This window comes from Malaya genurostris, chromosome 2, assembly GCF_030247185.1.
Source record: "Malaya genurostris strain Urasoe2022 chromosome 2, Malgen_1.1, whole genome shotgun sequence".
Taxonomy (NCBI): Eukaryota; Metazoa; Arthropoda; class Insecta; order Diptera; family Culicidae; genus Malaya; species Malaya genurostris.
The window spans coordinates 327,417,308-327,437,908 of NC_080571.1; the positions used below are offsets into that span (position 1 = coordinate 327,417,308).

A 20,601-nucleotide genomic window follows, 5' to 3' on the forward strand; every position below is an offset into this window, starting at 1 on the left:
ACTCGTGCGGGAGAAGGATGACTTCGGTGGGTGGAAAAACAAAGGTCGTAATGATTTGTAAAGACCATGCCGGAAAGTAACGATGATCAAATTGGTTTATGATTACCCGCAGTCGCCCGTGCGCTCCATTCACCATTTGTGGCCAGTTGTGAATTGATTGCACGTTTCAATCTATTTGAAGTCTACTGGCACGAGGAGCCACAACCAGATCGGGCATGCCCTCATATCTCTCCCCCATTTATGATGGCTGCGGATATTTATGGTAATGGCTTTCTTTGTGCGCCTCGTGTCTGTTTACTAACATACCGACGGAGATGATTGAGAAATTTCCAATTCGCAATTCTGGGCTTAGCCGATTGATTGCATATTTTGGAGTATTGAACAATTCTGTCTTCACGTCTTCAAAAGTGTTACATAGAGGAAGAGAAATTTTTATATTAGTTTTAGAATTTTATAGTGTCATTTTAGTGGTGGAGGTCTTGAAAGCATGACATGCCAATTTCGTGATTACCAAATACAAAAATGAACTCTACGTGATTCGTTTTATTTTTATGAATTTTCGTTTTTGGTTTTGCCTCATATGTGAATGACAAACAGTTTTCTAAATTTGCAACTTTACAGGAAAGTTTCATTCGTCTCAATTTGAACTTAATAGAATATGACTATTAATCAATTACTCTAGAAATTTGCTATAACCCATCTAGTCGTATTAATCTAAGAACACTCATATAAAATACTGTGGTTTTCTTCAAAATACTCTTTATTGATTCATAAATAAAAACGAATAAAATTCCGATGTTCACCTAATCACTCTAAACGAAGGTATAAAACTTTGTAAGCATTTTAACTTGTAACTCCGGAGTTAGAAATCGGACCCGGAAATATTATTTGAGAAGTGATTAAGTGATTTTTTCAAAATTTCTGACCCGTTTGTGATAATTCCGGAACCGGAGTCCGCGGATGTGTACAGACAAAGTCAGTTCGTGTGGATAATAACTAACAAAACCTGTAAATTAAAAAAAAAAATTGAGAGAAATGGTGTGGACTTTGAACATACATCACCCCATAATTCCGGAACCGGAAGTTACACTGGGATCAAAGTCACTAGCAGTCAAGAAGACTGTGGCCTTCCATTTGAATTGAAGATTGTGAAAATAAATCCAGTTTCCTCTAAGCAATCGTTTAAACTTCAGTTTGAGATCTTTTCTGTCGCCATATCCGGAACTGGAAACTGACACTGCGAAAGTATATATGATTATCATCTAATAATTGCGACACCCAGAAGAATTTGTTCATAAATTCCAAGGAACTCCCTCACATTTACAACGTTACTTAAAAAATACATCCATTACACCCTGTAATCAAGATAATCGATACAAAATTCAGGCCCGGGAAGTTTATTTTAATATTTCGCATGGGGTTACTATCGAAAAAGGAAATTTTTCAAATACATTAACTTAATGAAATGGTTCACATGCCAAATAATTGAAAAAAAGAAATAAATAAATATCAAATCTTCTAATTTCCGGGCCCCAGAGAAAGTTTGTATCTGGGAGGATTTCTCTCTTTCCCTATAAACCCTATAAACAATTTCAGAACCGGATTCGAAAGAAATTAAAACATTTCCATAGCATCTGAATCTATGTTTATTAAAAGTACTAAAGTTTATTGACTTACATTATTTTCATTTTATTAACACGTATCAGACTAAAACTCCGGAACCGAGAGTCTGATTCGGATGAAATAGAATGTTCCGATGTATGATATTTAATACCAAACTTATGAAGTTAGGATTAGCGTGTGGGATGTACTGATATGTTACCTGTTTAGAATCAGAGTGTACGAAAAACTGCTTTTCCTAGCAACACTGTGTCTACGTACAAATCAGAAGATTCATTGCACAGTTAAGGAGTTAAGAGTAAACCAAGTTAACTTGTTTTGATAATTTGTGTTTTACGTACATTTTATTTGGTACGTATGTCATAGATCTCTGTACACCGAAACCTCCATTTACGAACTAAACGGGGGTTCGTAAAAGGAGGTAGTTCCAAAAAAAGGTTGACGTTATTTGGGATTTGGTTCGTAAAAAAAGTTTACGTTATTTGGAATTTACTTCGAAAAAAAAGTTTTGTGTAATGAATTTGGAAACCCCCAATCACATGGTCATTTTCGAAACGGATGCGATAAGTGGGTGCAAGAAAATGATGTTTGGGGTCGATTCAAAATCCAAGATGGTGACTTCCGGTTTGTCGATATTCCTTAAAAACTCTTACAATATTTTATTTTCGGAAAAGGATTGATGAGTAGATGACGGAAAACGATGTTTGAAGTGGTTAGTTACGGTTTTAAGTTTCGACATTCTAAAAATTAATATTGAGTCGAAAATGTTCCTTTATCTGAAAGAAGAGGTGTACATTGTTTCATCCGATTCGGAGAAGTCGATCCTGTCAGTTTATCTGCTATTTATATCTGGAATTGCTCATAAACGTTAGAAAATCAGTGTCATGTGGTTGTCTAACTGACTCTTACCACTTGAGCCAAATAATATCCCTTTTTCTTAATTGCTTACAAAATGTTAAATCATATTCCGACGGGCCAGTTGACATGCGATTTTGACAAGTTTAAATAAAAACAAATGTGTCGTGATGAGAGTAACAGTCCTTTTTTTTTACTTTATTACATACACTAAAACAATTGAAATTATTAAACGAAAATAAAAAAAATGGAGAACACGGTCATTGTTTTGAAACCAAATTTTAATGTTTGTGGTTGCATCCAAATATTAGATTGAGACTTCCAGTTGTTCAATAAAATATTGAAAGCATACAATATAACTATAACAATATAAAATTAGTATAGCTGTTCAGACGTCTACTTGTTATGGTCATTTCGAAAATATAGTACAATAATTCAAACAATAATTATTAGCAGGAAACACCTTTGTCAGAAGCATAACATCTTTTTAAACGATATATAATCATATCGTAATGATCGTCAAAGAATATCGATACAACTGAACTCACCATTTTGATTTTTCAAGCGCTTTCAAACATAATTTCCCGGTATATACTCATAAAACCCGTATTTTCGGTATTTTCGGACCCATATTGTAAATGTTTTTAAGCAATATCAAAGAAGCGGATGACGCCATCTTGGATTTTCGAACCACTTCAAACATCGTTTTCCGTCATCTACTCATCAATCCCGTTCCGAAAATACCCATATTGTAGTAATTTCCATGGAGCCGGAAATTGTTTTCATTGGATGCGAAAACCTCTTTTTACGAAGTTGGTTCGTAAAAAAAGTGTACGTTATTTGGTATTTGGTTCGTAAAAAGAGTTATGAAAAAGAGGTAACGTAAAAAAAGTGTTCGTAAACGGAGGTTTGGGTATATTCATATATGCAGTGCAACCAGTTTATCAAAGTGGCTTGCACGATTGAGCTTCAACAATCTTTTTTAGCAATAATTTAATCTTAAACGAACGTTAAGCCAGACTTTTTGGATGAAATGTTAGTTTTGATAATTTTTCACCAACGTTTGATGGAAAATTGCTGTGTTCCGTATTTTGTTTCACTGCTCCAAGAATAATATTTTTTTGAGATTATTGATCCTTCCATTTGAATTCAAATATAAGAATGTCGGTAGAGCCTTCTTTGAGAATATCAAGTGACATTATGTGTTACATAAAAACATGCGCATGCATACATTTTCCTATCTCAACGAACTAAGTCGAATGGTTCGTTGCTAGAATCTCGCAGCCGAAACTTGTTTTCGTTCGGCAGGTCGCTTTGCACTTGAGTGCATTCTCTTTCAGTGTATTACGTCACGGACAGTCTAAGCTCAATAGAAGCTCTCCGGGCGATGAAACCAGGAAAGTATCCCCCATATTTCCTGGGGAAAATACGGGAACATTTGAGAGCTTTATCTGAGCGGTCTTATTTAATATCGTTAGTCTGGGTCCCTTCGCATTGCTCTATTCCGGGCAACGAAAAGGCAGACTCATTGGCTAAAGTGGGCGCATTGGAAGGTGATATTTACGAAAGACCAATCTGCTTCAACGAATTTTTCAGCATTTCTCGTCAGAAGACACTCGAAAGTTGGCAAGCTTCATGGAGCAATGGAGACCTAGGACGTTGGCTATACTCTATAATTCCAAAGGTATCGACGAAGCCTTGGTTTGAGGGGATGAAAGTGGGTCGCGATTTCATTCGTGTGATGTCCAGACTTATGTCTAATCACTCCGAGTTGGGTACGCATCTCTGGCGAATTGGCCTCGCTGAAAATGGTATCTGCGCTTGTGGCAATGGTTACCACGACATCGAGCATATTGTGTGGTCATGTGCCCTGAATCGTTTCGCAAGATTACAGTTAAGAGACTCCCTTTGGGCCCGAGGTAGGCCACCAAATGTGCCGGTGCGAGATGTACTAGCAAGTCGAGATTGCACTTATATGTACTCGATTTACATCTTTCTGAAAAATATTGGTTTATCAATCTAGTTACTGCTTTTCTTTATTTACATCCTCTACAGTTCACCTTTCCCCAAAATGCCATATGGTGACGTACTGATTGGTTTTTGGTAACCACACATCGGAAATTTTGAGCCAAAATGAAACGAAGATTACACGAAGACTTTGAAGTTATTACATTATTATTATCTGTTTTTTGTTATTGTATATTGTTTGAGTGTGTATGTAACTATTTGTTTTTTCCATACTAACCTGGAGTAACCGCCAGTAATTCGGCTCCCTTTTTTAACACTAACCTTAAATTTTCTATAGTTTAATCATAAATGTATTCCCCACTCTTTAACTCTCCCACCAACCTTGTATGTGTATGTATACATGTTAAATAATAATTGTAATTATATTGTACGAAAAAATACAATACAGACTTTGGCACCTCTGAGCTAAAGCTATGTGCCATATCAAATAAACGATCTGAAAAAAAAAAATAGCAATAACGACTACCGGTTCCGGAGTTAGAGGGTAAAGTGTGTCAAATATTGTTCACCGTCATATAAGCCGGCGAAACAAAAAACGTAAAAAAATTTCTAAATTGGTCTTAAAACTACACAAATCGATAGCCTTTATCAGTAGGAAACTAAACAAACCAATTCCGGCTATCCTGGTTCCCGGTCTCTGGTTCCGGAAGCACGGAAATAGTTGTCATATATTCTAAAATGGATCTCACTCACTTTTCTCAGCGATGGTTTAACCGATTTCCACAAACTCACGGTCCCATACGGAATTTCTGAATTTCATCCGGATTCCTGAATTTCATGAAATTATGAGAACATCTGTTTGTTGTACGTTGAGATTATTATGTGAAATAGAGCGACCAGATGTAAAACGTAGAAAAAATCTGATAGCTGAAGGTAAGAAGAAACTCCTGCAATAGATGTATTCTACGACATGAAAACAGGATTCAGGGGATCTATTCTTGGCTGAGTTTTTTTTTCCATTTCGGGTTCCACACGGCCTCTAGGTCATTAGGGTGCCAATATTTTGGGGTCATCTCTAATTCCGTAAAGCGGAAATGCTCAAAAGTTTAAGAAAGCGGAATTGTTTTTTTGATGTCAAATATCTTAGAATTACATGAAACGTCGAGATTTGGTGTTGCAGTGTTTTTAATAACTGTTAAGGATCAAATGTAAACCAAGTTTACTTGTGTTGGTCGTTTTTGTATTACGCACAATTTATTCGGTACGTGTGTCATAGATCTATGTATTTATATATGCAACCAGTTTCTCAAAGTGGCTTGAACGATTGAGTTTAAAAAAACATTTTTTGCAATAATTAATTTCCTAACGAATGTTAAGCCTGACTTTGTGGATGAAATATCAGTTTTGATCAATTTTTCTTCAAGTTTAGATGGAAAATTGCTTACATTTTTTCAATGTAAATTTAAATTCCTTAATAAAAAGTTAGCTACACTGCTTCATTGCATTTGTATAGGATCGCGCTACGCATAATAAACCAAACTAAATATTTTCTGTTGAAAAAGCAGTTTTCCGGAATAATTAATAGTTTTACGACAACCTTCCATATCCATTGCCTTTCGCGTGTTAAATTAAAGGTTCCTATTTTTCGGGATTACTAATAGAAGGTACGTAAATTTTTATATCGCAATAATTTCTGCAAGAGAAACTCCATATAGGAACGTGCTCGTTGCTAATCAAATGTGTTAGTGGAAGTAAGCTGAAATTGATATAATTTTTCTCGAGCAGTTTTTAGAAAACCGGAAGAGTTTTAGACTAAGATTTTAGCTTTTCTTGAATAACTCTTGTAAGTAGAATGCACTGATTGATTTATTTTTCAACCATATGGAAGATTTATTGATTAAAATCGGCACAGGAATTTGTTGACATTACTCATTCGTTTGCAAAGTGTCTTGGTCCTTAATAAAGTGCAAACGACAAACATACATTTATTTCTAGCGAAGATCTCGTACACATAGGGAATCTCAGAGAATACACTACCACGTAAGAAAACATAATAGAAAATGTAACTTTTTGCGTATATTTGTGTAGTATTCAGCATGTACGAAATGCATATATGTAATCATAATAATTTGTAACCCAAATGAAAACAATTACTGTTCTAAACCAAGCAGTAAAATTATTTGGACATCATAGATTACTGTTATAAGGCAACAAAATATACATCCAAGTTCAAACGCTTCAAGTACACGAGGTCATTCTCAGTGAGCGTTTACATACTAGTAGCAGTGGAACCGGTCTCACCGTATCTCAAACTCATGTGATCTCTCTCACATGTAGAACGAAACCGTCTCAGACGCTTGCACTCGAAATCACAGAATTCCAGTTTGTCTCGCAAAACCAACGGGAATCCCCAAAAGCGGTGACGTTCTGTCGCAGACGTTCTCGGCTTAGTATTCCGTCAAATATGCTACTATTCGGTTCGGTAACTTTGTTGATTGTAGGACTATTTTCGGAAACGAATGCCGGTGAGTTTCTAAATGCTATTGCAGTTTGTGTGTCAGAAGTAAGAAATATCCTTCGATTTTTCAGCCAGCAGTTGTGGCCAGAAGAAAGCAATCGCTCAACAGTTCATAGCCCATGGGTACCGAACACTGGCGGGTTCGTGGCCTTGGCATGGGGCAATGTTTATCCGGATGCAGCGATCTTCTGCCTATGCATGTGGCGTAACAATTCTGACCGAACAGTTTGTTATTACGGCAGCGCATTGCACAATTGATCCAACCGAGAGACAAAGACTTCCGGCTAGTCGAGTTTTCATCAAGATCGGAGTATCGAACCTCGATGCTCCGGAAAAACATGCCCAACAGCACGATGTGGACAAAATCATACGACACGAGGGATATGACGATGTTTCCTTCGAGGATGATATCGCGTTAATGAAACTCTACACGGAGATTACATACTCGAACCGCGTACAACCGATTTGCTTGTGGCACGGAGATAAATCGTTACAAAAGATTGTCAATCAGATTGGATATATTGCCGGTTGGGGGTTGGACGAGAACTATGGCTTGCCGAAGGATTTAAACGAAGCGACAATGCCGATAGTGTCCAGAAAGGACTGCATCGACAGTGATCCCGATCATTATTCGAAGGTTATGCACGGGACGAAGACATTCTGTGCGGGGTACAGGAACGGAACTTCTGCTGGACCTGGTGACAGCGGTGGTGGCATGTTCCTACGAATCGGTAATCACTGGGTACTGCGGGGAATTGTCAGTAATGGCAAAACGGATCCGAATACATTGAAAATCGTTAGTTCCAGTTATCTGGTACTTATGGATGCTGCCTATTATATCGATTGGATTCGGTCGCATGTCACCATCATGACGACGATCGACATTGATGAGGAACCAGTTGAAGTCCCCGTGCCAAGTAGCCCGTCAGGAGGGCAAGAAAATCTTCTGGGGATTGGAACATGCGGAACAGATGCTTATCCTTTGGGTACACCGGAGGAACTGAAAGGATCTCTTCATCAATACCCTTGGTTGGCGGTGATTGAACATTTGAATATAAATAATCGTGTTCTGGAAGACGTTTGTCACGGGGTGTTGATTCATCCGAGATTCCTCGTCACGGCAGCACATTGCGTACAACGGAGACGATTGTCCACAATGTAAATGAAATTGAATCGCTTGTTGATAAGGTGGTGAAGATTAAAATTGTTTCTACTTTCAGACGCTCAGTTCGACTCAACGACTATCGTCTTGATACGGTGAATGATATTTTTGAAATCGATGGAAAAACAATCAGAACAACTTCCGAGCGGATCCCCGTTGTGGGTGTTTCGGTACATAACGATTACAACAATCCAAAGTTTGCAAACAACATCGCCCTTGTAAAACTGGATACACCAACCGACATGACCCCCATCTGCCTTCCGACAAAGGGCGCTTTACTTCCGGCAAACAAATTACTGAGCATTGTCGGGTGGAAGAAGAATGACCGACCGGAGAAGCATCTGATCCGAAATGTAGTTCAGATAACCGATTTTAATTCTTGTAAGAGAAAATACACCGAAACTAAGATTGATCTAGATAGCACCGGAGGTCAGGTTTGCAGTACCTACAATCATGCAGACGATGATGATCACTGTTCGCACTACATGGGCGCCGCTCCCTTCCAGTATGTGAGAAACGGTCCGCGGGAAGGACGATATTTTCTGGCTGCGATTTCCAGCTTTGGACATGCAAACTGCAAACGAGAAGATTTCCCCGACGTGTTCACCAATGTGGTCCACTACAGCGATTGGATCTACGATAAGGTGAAGCAAAATGAGTGAACATCGATACGACAATTCTATAAAATGTTCAATTTGAATAATTTCAATTTATTGTTTTTTTTTGCATGAGAAAAATCCCGCTGAATATCACAGGCAGTAGGAAATCATCGAAGCTTTCACAACCGGATACGAGCGACTCTCATAATGAAGCTTTTTATCTTTAGTCGATGATCAGTTTTCCCAGCAACAACAACAACAGTGGCCAGCACAAAAAAAACAGCTGATGCCTTCGCCATCCTGTCACAACATCGGTTCAAATTGAAACGTTATAAATTCAGTTGTTCGCCGTAATCCCGAGAGCACACAAAGCTCGGCTGATCTGGATCAACCGTGGATCAGCCGTAATTCTCGTTACTCGTCTATTGCGGCCTGGCTTGTTCGGGTTTGGGGAGGTCTTGCTACTTAATTGAATCATTAATTTCCGGCCTAGGCGAATAAATCTTGCCTCGTCGTATTGGGAAGGTACACCTCGTGCTAACGATTTTACCTTCATCCGAGTCTGTTATTCCTTTTCAAAAGAAATTGTGGATGATCCCGAGATTGCGATCAAAGCTGCATGACTTTAGAAGTCGCACTTCCACTGCACGGGACAATTTAGCCAATTAACTTTTCATTGAAAGTGTCTCCTACCCCGCTCCGCTTCTTTGTCACTGTTTCTGTCTCTCTCGAGCTTCTTCGTGAAAGTGAAAAACAGGTGAATGAAGAAAGCCCTAGTTTATGTTGCCTCTGGAAGGGTGCAACCCGTAGAAGAAGAGCGATGTCGATTAACCTGACAACGGTCGGAGACACGCGATCATCGTCGGTCGGTTTAAATGAAGCAGTTCAGCTACAGAGTCGAGAGGCACTAAATTGGAATTCGACTCCGGAGGGGCAGAAAAAAAATGTAACAGAAACCCGCGACAATGCCATCAAGCAGCGACAAGGATCGGAGTGGTGTGCTTGCGGGGGTGAAAATATCAACACGAGACGATTGTAATAGACCGCACCGAAACCTATGTCCGTAAATTCCGACGAACAACCGCAGCAGCAACCGGGCCGCTGCTAACAAGAGAAAAGTGAGAAGTTGCGGAGAATCTGTGCCTGTGCCTGGTTGGGTCTTACATCCGCATCGTTCCGTGTGACGGTTGAATGAGCCCGAAGCCGAAGTCCGCCTCATCAGAGTGAAATTAAACGCCACAAAAGGTCTCGGCAATCGGCCAGCGATGACTCGCGTGCGCTGATTTGACGCGATGCTTCCGGTGACGCGTGACAGACAAACTGATGAGCGGCAAAGTTTTGTCATCTTCTATCTGATTTTCTATTCAGATTGGGCTCTCGTCACTGCTGTGACGAAGGGCATTTTTGTGAAATTCGATGAATAACGGAATTTCGGGATTCTTCTCGTTAGTGTGATAACTTTCTATACGATTTGAACCGTTTTTTGACCGAGATTCGGATGACCTACGCTTCGAAGTTTGTCCGAGCTCTTGGACCATTGTAGCAAATAAGGGGTCATTCATGAATCAGGTAATCCGAAACTTGGAACATGGGAACCTTCTCGCTTTTCCCTCGAACATGCAGACAAAATCATCTTCTAAAGTTATAGGAACGAATGTCCTAGGTCAAATTCTATCATTGTCATTTTTTGTCATGAATTTCTGTGTTTTATTGTATTTTTCGCATTAACAAAGTTTTATTCTTCATACCATTTGAAATATGTTCAGCAATTTATGATACAATTTTCAGTAATATGAGATTACCACAAATAACTGAAAATTTAGGTTTTCTAAAATGTTTAGTATGAACGAGCATTAAGGTGAAATTAAGTGCCAAAATAAGGGGCGCAAAATTTAAACCACATGGATTGAACGAAACATCGCACAAAGCGTAGCGAGCAAAACCGACACAGGATTATATTCAGTCTCTGAAAATACGGAGAGATGGTTAAGTTTTCGGTATTTTCACCCCAATCCGAATCCGACGGTGCGGGTCGGTTTCGGGTTCCAAAAAAAAATGTTCGTTGGGATCGGGTCGGGTACAGGTGACACTTTTTTCGGGTTCGGGTCTAGAAATTTGGTCGAATTTCGAATTCGAAACCGGCCTGAAAAAGAATCTTACACACGGATAGCCATTCGTTACTGTTTATATTTTCTCATAGTAAAACATTTCAAGAATATTCTGTGAAATTTTCAAGCCTATCGGAGAAAAACTCGACAAGTTGTGGGCCTTTATCTTTGCTTATCTCATACTGCGAAGAAGTAAGAGCTCGGCACACAGGTCCAAGATTTTTGCTTCGATCGACTTAAAAACTTGACAAAACATTCTTGAAATGTTTCATTATAAAAGAATACAAAAGAAAAAATATGATTTTGTGAAAATGTTAGACCCTACGGGCTCCCTTGAGTAATAAATTGTTTCCATTGATTTTATAGACAAAAAACTTTGAACGCGTTTTTCTCGAAAGTAGGTTTTGAAAGTCCGTGTCCATCGTCATTCAAAAACTGCTGAACCAATTTTTTTCAAATTTTGCACATACTTTCTACACATAAAAAACCAGACCCCAGCGTTTTCCTTTTCCTTGTTTGTTACTTTGGGGAGGTTTTACAGCTACAAAATGGCGAATTTTTTCGTGAAAAATCGTAGTTTTCACTTTGAACAAGCACCAAAAATTAAAAAAATCAAACAGAAACATTGGGGTCTAGAAAAACATCTACTCTATCTATGCTGCTTTGATTTGTTGACTTCTTATTAGTCTGCGCTGAGACACCGTAAATCGTGATTTTTAAGAAGCGTCCTCAAAAATGCCTCTTCTCTGACTTATTTCTCAATATTTTTCCACGAAAAAATTACAAAATGTTGTTCGAATGATGCTTTTCTTTTTATCATGCAAAAAATTTGAATTTATTTTGTTGCGTGATATTTTTTATCATTTAATCTCCCCCCCCCTTCACCACCTTCTTCATCTTGCAAAGACGAAAAACAGGCATTGGAATAAAAGCATTACATTTATTGTTTACTTGATTCTAAATAAAGCTCATTTAATAAATGAAAATTAATTTTTTAGTACCCGACTGACAGAGAATTGACATCATGGAAGTTCATGAATGGACTAAGCACGATCAGATTTTTTTTGGAAATATCAAAGGAATGTTTTGTTAAAATACATTTGGTTTGGTATATTTCATTTTGTTGTAAAGGGTGATTTTTTAAGAGCTTGAGAACTTTTTTAAACAATAAAACGCATAAAATTTGCAAAATCTCATCGGTTCTTTATTTTAAACGTTAGATTGGTACATGAGATTTACTTTTTGAAGATAATTTCATTTAAATGTTGACCGCGGCTGCGTCTTAGGTGGTCCATTCGGAAAATCCGCTTTTTTATCGACAAATTTTGTTCAGCGATGAGGCTCATTTCTGGTTGAATGGCTACGTAAATAAGCAAAATTGCCGCATTTGGAGTGAAGAGCAACCAGAAGCCGTTCAAGAACTGCCCATGCATCCCGAAAAATGCACTGTTTGGTGTGGTTTGTACGCTGGTGGAATCATTGGACCGTATTTTTTCAAAGATGCTGTTGGACGCAACGTTACAGTGAATGGCGATCGCTATCGTTCGATGCTAACAAACTTTTTGTTGCCAAAAATGGAAGAACTGAACTTGGTTGACATGTGGTTTCAACAAGATGGCGCTACATGCCACACAGCTCGCGATTCTATGGCCATTTTGAGGGAAAACTTCGGAGAACAATTCATCTCAAGAAATGGACCGGTAAGTTGGCCACCAAGATCATGCGATTTGACGCCTTTAGACTATTTTTTGTGGGGCTACGTCAAGTCTAAAGTCTACAGAAATAAGCCAGTAACTATTCCAGCTTTGGAAGACAACATTTCCGAAGAAATTCGGGCTATTCCGGCCGAAATGCTCGAAAAAGTTGCCCAAAATTGGACTTTCCGAATGGACCACCTAAGACGCAGCCGCGGTCAACATTTAAATGAAATTATCTTCAAAAAGTAAATGTCATGTACCAATCTAACGTTTAAAATAAAGAACCGATGAGATTTTGCAAATTTTATGCGTTTTATTGTTTAAAAAAGTTCTCAAGCTCTTAAAAAATCACCCTTTATAAGACGATTTTTTAAATGTTGATTTGGAAAAAGTATAAAAATCATGCCAATCATGGTATTTGCTGACTTTAAATAGGAAATTTGTTTCAATGGCAACGCTAGCACAAAACTGTTTAGGAAACACGTTATTTTGAGCAACACCGCGTTTTTAGAATATATAATTTAAAAGAATTTAAATCGATCCTTGAAAAAATCGCTATTTGCTATCCACTGTATGGTTATTCGAAGAAATAGCTTTTGACACATTCGTTATAGTCAAAAAAACCACGCTGAATCCATACTATAACATTTCATTCTCATTTCAAATCTTTTTATATATCAAGACCAATGGCGTACCGAGGAAATTTGGCGCCCGGGGCAAAATAAGAGTTTTGCCGCCCCCATCGTTTGATTAGTGAGCAAAAAGCAAAAATCCGGGAATCCGCATAGAAGGTGAAAAAAAGGTGAACCAAAATCCGGAAATCCGCATAGATCATCGACGAGCAAAAAAAAGGTACCAAAAATGACTTTGCCGCCCTCTTCAAATGTTGCGCCCGGGGCGAAGAATCAAGACTATTAACCTGATTTTATTTAAAATTAAACCAAATGCTGCAAAAACGCAATTAATTATCTTTCCTCATAAGCCAAGAGCTTCTTTTCTTAAACCAAACAATAATCCCATTCTCAAATTCAATGGCTTGGAATTGACATGATCTGATCAAGCAAAATACTTAGGTTTAATGTATGACAAAAAACTCACTTTCAAGGATCACATTGAAGGCATCCAGGCAAAGTGTAATAAATATATTAAATGTTTATATTCTCTTATAAACAGAAATTCTAAGCTCTGTCTAAAAAACAAATTGTTAATTTATAAACAAATTTTCAGACCAGCCATGCTTTATGCAGTACCAATTTGGTCAAGTTGTTGTTTCACCAGGAAGAAACCGCTTCAAAGAATTCAGAATAAAATTCTGAAAATGATTTTGATGCGTCCTCCCTGGTTTAGTACAAATGAGTTACACAGACTCACAAATATAGAACCATTAGATGTAATGTCACATAATATTATAAGCAAATTCCGACAAAAATCGATGCAATCTTCAATTGAATCGATTCGCTCTCTGTATTAGTTAGTAAGTTAGTATATAAGTTCCTTTTCCCCATTACACAATACAAGTAGGTTTAGAATTTTCACTACACAAAAATCTCAGAATTGCGGAAGCAAATGATGTCCTCATGGTAATAACCAAATTCCGAAATTGCATGGTATTTGGTGGACAAAAATTTGTCTCATAAGTGGCTTGGTAAGTTCGCAGATCTTGTCAGTTGGTGGATATATAAACTTGCTTCGGTACTACCAGTCTCTGGCTTCCGGTTTCGGAAGTACCGGAAGCAGTGACAAAACACTTCAACGTTGAACATTGATTTCTTAACCATGGCTGAACCGATGTTCACAAAAATATTATCATGAGTGTCAAAAACGTCATATACTATGTGATGATGTACAAAACGTATTAAAATTCTTGTTTCGAAAATAGCAGTTGTCTACTAAATGGGACTCATATTAATTTCTATAAGATGATTGAACCGATTTTTCTAAACTTCGGCTCAAATAAAAGAATATAGTTCAGTTTTATTTGGCTTCCGGTTCCAGAACTTTATGGTGAAAAGTATTTAAAAATGTAAGCCGTTCTTTAATGTGACAGTGCAAAGCCCGTACAAAACTGTTTTAATCAGTAGATCTAGTTAGTAGATACCCATACAAACCGTTCTTGGCTATAATCGTTCTGATTTCAGGGTTTAAATTAAAAACACAGTGCAAAATTTTCGGCATGGTGTATGGTCAGAGAATTGACCTCAACTTCAAAAATAAATTAAAATTTTGCATTAGAAAACTTTGTCAATTCCAATGGTGTTCATAATTGGCACCGAAATTTTCGTTGTGATTTGAAAAAAAAAGATCTGTTAAACTGACCAAACTGGTCTGAAGTGAACAAATTTAGGGTGTTCTTGCGTGGAGGTTAGATTCTCGAGCAAACCACGTGATGGGACGAATGATTTTTTGTTCGGCATTTGAATCACGCAGAAGTCGTGATCTGATGATGATTGATCACATCCCTGTCGAAACTTGATGGTTAGGCGCTAATCCGATTTGCAGTTGGCTTTAGTAGAAAACTTGTTTTGTTTCTATTTTTGTTTCTTAGTCTCTTCGCACAATCGCAGAAATAGACAATCGTTCAACTGTATGATTGAAATATTTAAAACGGCAACCTGATACTGAGTAATGTTATTACGATTTTTGGAAACTGTTTTGTAAGCATATTTTAACAATTGTTCCGAACCAATACCAACTGGGCGTCGGCTCAACCTTCTGTAAGCTCTTCAAATAAACAAACTAATAAAAAACAAACATGAAACCACATGCATCATCCTGCATGGGAGTCGGCATCCAAGGTAGCCGAAGGGTGCAGCAGCAGATCGATTAAAGCGAACCGTTGATTGTGGCTATCACGACTTGGCAACTCTTCGGCAGAAAATTGTTGCTCCTGCTGTTGCCGTCGTGGCTCATCGTGTATGAATGCGGAGCCCTTCGATTTAAGCTGGCACGCGGTGCCTTAGTACCACGACTAATTGGCCCAAGCCTCAGGTGGGGACGGAGACTGAATTGACCAGCTGCTGAAGTTGCTGTTGCTGGAACGAAACGTGCTTGCTTATGGGATCCCGTGCATCATGCTCGGGTTGTGTATCTATTTTTGTTTTCTGGGCGGATCCATTCTCTGCTACCTAGTCGTGCCCAGAAGTTGGTTTTAGGTCAATCTTGAATGACTACGATGTAGAATTTTTGTTCCCGTTAAAACAGTCTACGACATTTTGTGGCGGACACTAGGTTTATCATTATGACAGACGATATTTTGGGTGCTGTTATGATTGAGTGATGGGTGTCATCTTCGGTTGGTTGGATATGATTTGAATAACCAGACTACGATGGATGACCGACGGCCCGGGTATATCTAATTTCCACAGTCAAATTAAACAGGAAATTTTTCGATCTCGATGGATGCCTCCTACTGAGGGCCAGGGCAAAGATCAACAGCAACCAACCTGCCAGCGATATTGCTTCTGCTGATGATGATGTATGGGCCTTTTGGTTGGTTGCAGATCTGTTTGGTGGTTGCTTTCGACTTCTTATTATTGTTAAAAGAAATCAGGAACAGTAGTTTAGAGGATTGAAGAGCTAATCAAATCTATTTAAGCTACGACTGTGAGTTTCTGTTATACCAGAAAAACAGCTCGAGTAAATAACAAAAATAGTTTGTGTTAGAGAGGATCTTCAAGTTATATGAATATAACTCAACAATTTCTTAATTATGATAAGGTTTTCAAACCCAAAACCAGTTTCTCCACAGTCACTAGATAAAGTTTCGTGAAAAAAAACACTATTTTACTTAGCAATGTGAACTGATTGAGGTGATATTTTGTTTTTGAAATTCCGCTCAGTGACAACAAAGACTCTTTTAGCAAATTATCGGGCCTTCCCTCGCCGGAGAATGTCAGATTACAATAAATTACATCTCACTGACAACCTTTCATCGCGTCTTTCGAATAAGTTTATCGTTTTTAAGAGTTTGATGCTCGATATGTTTTGCGGACACTTTTATTACGTCGGTCATATTAAACTATTTCGTCCACCTGGTATGCGAGTAGCATGGATTTTCACAATGCGTAAGAAAATTTTTGACACGTTGCTCGTTTCGCTTCGACACCATTTTCACAACAGAAGAGCTAATATAAAATAAAAATAACAAGAATGATACTACGCATACAATTAAATTCACTTACGGAGTGCAAATAATAGGAAATGATTTGGAGCTGATTCAATACGTTTCTATTGAATGGTGAAGAATGGTGACAAACAATGCTGCAATATTCAAGTATCGATCTTAAGTGAGCAATATATAATGTTTTCATCAGGCCCGGCAGATAGTATGGATAGCTGGGTAGTTGTACCCACTTGGAATCTTAAAGAAGTGTTCCAATTTACCACGACAAATATGAGCGCGTTTTTTAAACTTTGTATGTTGCCGAGTCGCATCGTGCCAATTGTTGAAGGTGTATATGTAATGAAAAATAATACAATGCTGTATTATTAGGCTGTGAACCATTTCGCGGTTAATTTTAACTTTTGGTTGAAATCTGACACTTGAGTGGTTATTTTGTGTCGAGTAGTTAAATTGAACTAAAACTGCGGCCCATTTCAAAATTTGACGGACGGAAAGTTATTTGGGTTTATTTTCCACTGGAAATAATTTCAACTAAAGAAATAATGTTAGAATTTTCATTGCAAGATTTTACACGCTTAAAAATAGTTACTCAAAAATGAGTAAGATCTCACTCATCTATAGAAAAAGTGGAACAACTCTAATTTAGAGTAACTCCTTAGTTACTCAAATTTGAGTTCTTTCACTGGAAACGATTTCTGGGTAAAAACTACTCATATACTGAGTAATGCTTTATTTGCCATGTGCCAAAAATAGAGAAATTAGTTAAATTCTGAATGAAATTTTATTCCACACATACCAAATTTGCGTAAAATTGCTCCTTTTTTTTAATTGTGTTGTACAGGGCCCGGCACTCGAAGTGTAACCAACTTCAGACCTTCGAGCCTGGCGTCAAGGTAAATGCGACATATTATCGGGAAAGTATTCTGGAGGTTGCTTTGAATCCGTGGGCAGACAAACATTTCGGTGGCAGACCATGGACGTTTCAGCAGGACTCGGCACCGTCTCACAAAGCTCGAGTGAACCAAGAATGGCTGAAAAACAACGTTCCGAACTTCATCACGTCCACACAATGGCTCTCGAATTCACCAGATGCGAATCCAATGGATTATTCTCTTTGGGCCATTTTGGAGAGCAAAGTCCGAACTAAAAGATACACCAGTCTCGAGGCGCTGAAAAAAGTTATTGTCCGCGAGTGGGCCAAAATACACCTGCAAGTCACATTCGGGCAGCTTGCGATTCATTTTTTGACCGTCTCAAGGCCATAGTCAAGGCAAAAGGTGGTTATATCGAGCAAAAGTGAATTGATTCTGAATTTTGTATTATTTTTACACATTTTGTACTTTGAATTAAGTAAAAGTAATTTTCTAAACTGAATTTATGGCCTTTTTAATTGGTTACACTTCGAGTGCCGGACCCTGTATTAAAATATTAAGTAATTGACACGCAATACATAAAATAATCATGCTGTGTTTATTTATTATTCCGTTTACAATTGATTTCTAACTTCGAGACATATCAAGTGGCGATCGCTTGGAGTAGTGTGTCAATCGTAGCTTAACACACATGTCAGTACTGCTCAGATACCAATCAGACACTTGTTCCTCACAAATGACACACTTGAGCATTTTTGTTTCCATTCTGAAGTACAGTACGGTTCCCTTCTGGACACAACAACTGCGTCGATGGCACAACCAATAGGACAGTCTAAAAATTGTGGTTTTTGCAGACACAACACCGTTTGTGTTAAGCGACTCACTCTTGAAATACGCAATCTCACTAACAAAAAATAGAACCTGTCGCTACAAATGGTTATTACAACTTTTAGACTGATCTTGCGAATAGTAACATAAAAACGAGTTTTTGCGTTAAACTCAAATTAAGAGTAAGAGTTACTCATCATTATTGATGGTAACTACTCAATTTTTGACGTTTCCATGTATCATTTGAAAACGAGTAACTAGTACTCAAATCCTTTGCCGTCGTCTATCACCAATAGCTAAGGAATTCGTAAGGCCGTACCAAGCGGGATTTACTGGAGCTCGCGCCACTACGGATCACATATTCGCAATAAGACAAGTACTCCAGAAGTATCGTGAATACAACGTACCCACGCATCACCTATTCATTGACTTCAAAGCGGCATACGACGCAATCGATCGAGAACAGCTATGGCAGATCATGCACGAATACGGTTTCCCGGATAAACTGACACGATTGGTCAAAGCAACGATGGATAGAGTGATGTGCTACGTCCGAGTATCTGGGGCACTCTCGAGTCCCTTCGAATCTCGGAGAGGGCTACGTCAAGGTGATGGACTTTCTTGTATCTTGTTCAATATTGCCCTGGAAGGTGTGATTCGAAGAGCGAGGATCGACACGAGTGGCACGATCTTCCGAAAGTCCGTACAACTTTTTGGCTTCGCTGACGATATTGATATTGTGACACGTAACCTTGAGAAGATGACGGAAACCTACATCGGACAGAAAGCTGAAGCTAGGCGTATCGGACTGGCCATAAATGCGTCGAAAACAAAATACATGAGAGGAAGAGGCTCTAGAGAAGAAACACTACGCCTCCCACCACGAATATTGATAGACGGTGACGATATCGAGGTGGTTGACGAGTTCGTGTATTTGGGCTCACTGGTGACCGCCGATAATGACACCATCAGAGAAATTCATAGACGTATTTTGGCAGGGAATCGTGCGTACTTTGGACTCAGAAAAACCCTCCAATCGAGAAAAGTACGCCACCGCACGAAATTGACCATCTACAAAACGCTAATTAGACCGGTTGTTCTCTATGGCCACGAGACCTGGACTATGTTGGCAGAGGACCAACGCGCCCTCAGTGTTTTCGAAAGAAAGGTACTGAGGACCATCTATGGCGGAGTGCAGATGGAAGACGGAACGTGGAGACAGCATATGAATCACGAATTGCAACAGCTGCTAGGAGAACCACCTATCGTACGGACAGCTAAAATCGGACGTCTGCGATGGGCTGGGCATGTGATAAGGATGTCGGACGACAGCCCAGTGAAAATGGTTCTTGAATCTAATCCGACTGGTACAAGAAGAAGAGGAGCGCAGCGAGCAAGGTGGATCGATCAAGTGGAGGGTGATCTCAGAAGCATCCGTGCCTTGAGTGGCTGGCGACGAGGAGCCATGGACCGAGTTATGTGGAGACGTATTCTTGATACAGCAAAGGACACCCCAGGCCTATAGCTGTTAGGTAAGGTAAGTAAGTACTCAAACTCTGAGTAACTTTTTTTAAGCGTGTATGCTCTCGAGCAGGGTTATTTTTGACAACATCCAATTAATCGCTCGAGTGTCAGATTTCAATTAAAAGTTAAAATTAACCGCGAAATGGTTCACAGCCTTAGAGAACAGTTGAGAAAAAACGCCAATAAAAGGTTTAAATATATTGTTTTTTTTTTTCAAAGTTCTTCTTACACAGATAAAAATCTTTTACCGGTACCACGATTTTTTAATTATGAAATCATGAGCAAAATGATTGATATCAAGAAAATGTTCATCAAATATGTATTATTGTTTATGCCATCAATCATTTAGCTCATAAAATCATGACTTACTATTCATGATAGCAGTGATGGCATTTCACCAGAGTGATACACGCTAGTGTAAGATTTATGTCTACACAGGGGATGCAAGAAACTTACATCACACAAAAAGGAAAGCGCACTTCTTCTCAGTGTCGAATAGACAGAATTTGAGTGTGTGCTTGTGGTTAAAGCAGCGAATGCGAGTGAAGCACATTCTCTTCGCATGAATCACTCCCACGCGCTCTCGCCTGAATACATCTAAGTGCTGGCTGGTGCGTGCTAGTAAGCGAACACTTCTGTGATTTAATTTTTAAATTTATAAAAGAAAACGATGGCCTTGCTATGACAGCATTTTTCGAAGCAAGGAAAAACTAAATTTTAACGATCA

At 38.6% G+C, this 20,601-nt stretch overlaps 2 protein-coding genes across 2 annotated transcripts in view; one reads left to right on the top strand and one right to left on the bottom strand.

The window, feature by feature from the left end:
• The window catches only part of LOC131431458 (histone-lysine N-methyltransferase MECOM), a 212,617-nt gene that overhangs the window by 4,480 nt on the left and 187,536 nt on the right, over window positions 1-20,601 (bottom strand). The gene's annotated exons all lie outside the window — the stretch shown is intronic.
• Window positions 6,763-8,805, top strand: LOC131431457 (serine protease 53-like). Its single transcript, XM_058597184.1, has 3 exons — window positions 6,763-6,968; window positions 7,033-8,119; window positions 8,182-8,805. Exons 1-3 carry the CDS (start codon window positions 6,908-6,910, stop codon window positions 8,783-8,785), a joined length of 1,752 nt encoding a protein of 583 aa, XP_058453167.1. The 5' UTR covers window positions 6,763-6,907; the 3' UTR covers window positions 8,786-8,805.